Source organism: Halyomorpha halys, unplaced genomic scaffold, assembly GCF_000696795.3.
Source record: "Halyomorpha halys isolate HHAL.00 unplaced genomic scaffold, Hhal_1.1 Scaffold1328.1, whole genome shotgun sequence".
NCBI classification, from domain to species: Eukaryota; Metazoa; Arthropoda; class Insecta; order Hemiptera; family Pentatomidae; genus Halyomorpha; species Halyomorpha halys.
The window spans coordinates 23,533-27,853 of NW_027116249.1; the positions used below are offsets into that span (position 1 = coordinate 23,533).

Consider the following 4,321-nt stretch of genomic DNA (forward strand, 5'->3'; position numbering starts at 1 on the left):
AAACTCAACTTGGTCACCGAGGATAAATAATATTGATTAATAACAATACTGTTAATAGGATAGAAAAGAAGCTACCATATGATACTACCAAATATTCAACCTAAATGATTGTGACTCATTCTTCGAGTTGTAACTGTTGCGATCACGTGTTGCGTCTGGTGACTAGTGTAACACAGAAGTCAATATGTATTGTGTTGGATGGAAAGAGTTCAAAGGTTCAGACTGAAAGAGTTCTTGAAATTCCCAGAAAGCATGGTCTTACTCTCATTGTAATATTTTTAGAGAGTTTAAATGCCGAATTTTAAATAAAGCTTCTTATAAAGTACTTTTAATTATTTTTATTTGAAATAATTATCCGTCTCTTATTTTTACTAGTAATAAAAAATAAGTTAATCTAAAAATGAAAGATTTTGATCCTCCCCGATCTCGCTATCTCATTACATAACTTTAGCATGAACATTTGCTCGTTCCAAGAAATTTAACTCTGGGTAATATCTTGAGCTGTTGTTATGTCTAAGCGAACGCCGTACATTACGTACTTTGCTCGAAAAACATCTTCCGAAAATCTAGTTCAGTCGAGATCAAAGGTCAGGAAAGTTGAAATAGGAATAACGCAGGCTCATGTATCAATAACTCATTTGTATTACTTGGTTTACATCATCGATGATTTTAGTTATTTAATGTCTTTTCGACGACCATTATTGGATAACGAAATGGCATTTATAGAGTTTTATTTCGTTTTGCTGATGAGGCATTTTATATCTGTAATAAAAAAAAACTTAACATGAGACCAATAATTTTGGTAGATAAATTAAATTATATGTGTTAATTTTACTTTAAACCGAATTAAAGTTTTTTGTGATCAATACATTTAGAAAGGAGGTGTGTGCCCCTATGCGTAGTCTGTTTAAAAAGTGGGACAAAACTAAATGTTATATCAATGTTATTTAGTTGTTTTGTTTAAATTATAATAGAAGCTCAACCATTAATTAATTCTTAATACTATAATCATTAAGTATTTTTATTTAGGTAACAGATATTCATTACATTATTTACGCATCATGTTTGCTTTACTGTCCGGTAAAATACTTTGAGAATAATAAATGGAACCTTCTCGACAAATTCTCTCTTTGACACCCTTCCTAATCTGGCTGTTTCCACTGTTGTTCATTCCAATCCATTCTGTTTTTTCTATTTCATATCAAATCGAAATGGTTATGAAAATGCACACCAATGACTTCGATACAATTTCCGTTTAACTCACCAAAATCTGTCTTTAATTTATCCTTTCCGTTCTGCTTCGTATTTTCCTCAGTTCCTTAAAGCACCCACTTTTATTTATTCTTCTTTAACCGGCCCTTATACCTTAAGTTGTCGGAGAAACTTTCCAATTATAGTATATGTGCCGCCGAAGCGTGTACAAAGTTTCTCTTACAACATAATAGAAAAAATTCCTAGTTGAATCCATTTATAAAATACACAACCCTTTCTTTCTGAATGATTTCTGTTCTATACTACTGCTCTTTATTTTAGTTAAACCTCTAGAAAAATCATTAGAGTCCCAGATATTACACAAATTGGAAAAAGACCACCTTCTGGTTTTTTACTTCTACTTAACCTATTCTGTCTAAATAATAATCTCTGATATCCCAACTATAATTAAATCAGAAACAAATTGCAATCCTTGCCATTCCTGATATTTTATGTTTCCGATTTCCCTGATTATTCACAAACTTTAAGTACTACTTTCTTATGACTATTCATTTTCGTCTAGCTCATTAAAAGTTATCTTTAATCCTGCTAAGCTTCTATATACTCTCTCTATGAAATTCTTTTTGGAACCCTTTAAAGTTCCAATATATTTGGACTTGATAGGCGTTGAATAACTGTTTAGTCAAATTTGTACTCAGTTCTCCTAGGGACTACGTAATCTGCTGCTACACCAAGTAGATATCGCTTTATCCTTCCGTTCACAGACAATCTTTCTTTACCAAACTATTTCCTCACAATGACCTCCTTATCCTCTCATAGAACAACTCCAGGTCAAATGTTTTTTATATTTCAGAACCACTGGAGCCCAACCGATATTCCTCGTCTCACAGACTGGAGCTTATGATAAATCCTTCGTATCTTTTAAAAAATGGCACAATGAATGTTGGGAGGAAGAGATTTTCTCAGGAATAAGGTACAGATTCCTGAGAAAATCTCTCCCTCCCAACATTCATTGTGCCACCTTTTAAAAGACATCCCAAATCCTCCTGTCCAATCTCCTTCTCTCCTTTAAATAAGTTAAAATTAGTTTCTAAACATTTTTCAATCGTTTCATCTTATTTCGGGCAAAAGAAAAAGCTGTACAAGTGATTGTAATCATTATGGGATACTTGTGTTCCAAAATGATGTATATTTTTATGTTAATTGTAAAAATATTGTAAAGATACTTGTAGCAAATTGAAAAATAATAATTAATGGTGACCTCTATTGAAACAATATACGAAGTGATCAATAGTGACCTCTATTGAAACCTGGAGCGTGTTCAAATCGCGCAAAATGCGTCCATATATGGGGCTTTCCTTATAGTTAAAAAATGAATAATTGCTACTCATCTGTATGTCACTAACCATTTTTACATTATTTTTTTCTATATATATGAATTGTAAATTTATAAGTAATTTTTTTTTGCCATTTATTTTAATTTTCATTCACTAATGTTTAAATGCTTAATGAATCTTTATTTATTTTTTTTAAATCATCAGGGATCACTAAATGTTGTGTCAATTTTTACTATTGACTTTTTCCTGTCTTTAGATACTTATTCTGCATTGCATTTTTGTTTATATTCTGTGACATTAAGTTCTGAATATTTTCATACATATTTAAAAAATCACTAATAATGTTGTGTTTCTAAAGGTATCAGAATGTTGGACCAACCCTACATGACCGATCTGATTGAAGCGAACTCGATGGGCCACGAGCCAAATTTGATAGACATCTACTCCGCCTCATGGGGACCCACTGATGATGGCAAGACTGTCGATGGGCCAAGAAATGCTACGATGAGAGCAATTGTAAAAGGAGTCAATGAGGTAATTAAATTATATGGTCAGAAATACTAATTATTTTCAAACTTCAAAAGGAAAAGAGAATCAAATAAAAATACTAAAAAACATAGAGATAGTATTACTGAGACAAAAAAATATTGTATACACCTACTATATATAAAAATATAATATTGCTTACAGCATAGTTTTAATATTGTTAACATAAACCTATTTTTAGAGTCGAAATCGGTGTGAATATGAAAGAATCTACAATGATACAATCTATGAAAGAATCTACAATGCACTTTGAAAAATATGAATTTCAAATTGACAGTCCGTTTTTATTCAGAGTAAAAGCATGTGTATGATATTGACGGAAAGTGTTTGAATTATTTATGAACTGGTAGTAGTTGAGTGTTATCCACTACGTGCCCAGTATAAAGTCTAGGGAATCAAGACTCATATATAGTGTGTTTTGCTGCATTGGCAAAGCTTGTATGTACTTGCATTTATGAGCTAACCACATGTTCTTGTGTTTCTCACTTTATTTAACAATACAGAACTTCTTACTTTATTGTTTTCTAATATTCGAAACAGCAGTGGTGTACGTAGAGGGGGAGTCCACCCAAAATCTATAATAAATGTTAATACCCACCAACGTAAGATTTGTATTTTGAGTAATAATCATACATTACATATGATATTTTAATGAATATTTATTTTAAGTGCATACTTGCCTTATCAAATCACCCCTCGAAAAAAAAAAAACCCACTCGCTCTTGCGTAGTGAAAAGTTATGTATTGTTGTTAAAACGATAACACATAAACGTCACTAGTCAAATCCATTGACTGGATTCTGTTCACGTGCATATTTGTTGGCATGCATTTTTTGAAAGAAAACTTTTACGAATCAGTGTACCCAGAAACAATTACCCATGTTTCAATTTGTATATTTGATGGTGAATGCATATATTTGTATATTTGGAATATTTAATTTGGAAATAATATATAAAAATGTAAAAATGAAGACGAAATCCCTAATTGAAATCGATGGTTCATGCTCATTCAATTATAAATAGAACAATAGAACAAATGCTGCCTTCAATAATTTTTTACATTTTTTTCTTCGTGAATTGTTTTCATTGTTTGGGGATTCTATTTCTCCTTTGTGTCCCTTTTAAACACTACAGTCCGCTTCAAGTTTTGTTCGATGCTTGCTATCAATAAGAAAGGAATTTCGATTTGATCCATTATTATAGATATTATATTTGTAATATCCTATA

At 31.2% G+C, this 4,321-nt stretch overlaps 1 protein-coding gene and 1 long non-coding RNA gene across 2 annotated transcripts in view; one reads left to right on the forward strand and one right to left on the reverse strand.

Annotated features, from left to right (window-relative positions):
• The window catches only part of LOC136797185 (uncharacterized), a 68,837-nt gene that overhangs the window by 19,643 nt on the left and 44,873 nt on the right, over window positions 1-4,321 (reverse strand). The gene's annotated exons all lie outside the window — the stretch shown is intronic.
• LOC136797184 (neuroendocrine convertase 2-like) overlaps window positions 1,062-4,321 on the forward strand; it is a 24,071-nt gene continuing 20,811 nt past the window's right edge. Inside the window, exons 1-2 of the mRNA XM_067053066.1 lie at window positions 1,062-1,080; window positions 2,908-3,083. Of these exons, the coding sequence (XP_066909167.1) occupies window positions 1,062-1,080; window positions 2,908-3,083 (195 nt within the window). The remainder of the gene's footprint in view (window positions 1,081-2,907; window positions 3,084-4,321) is intronic.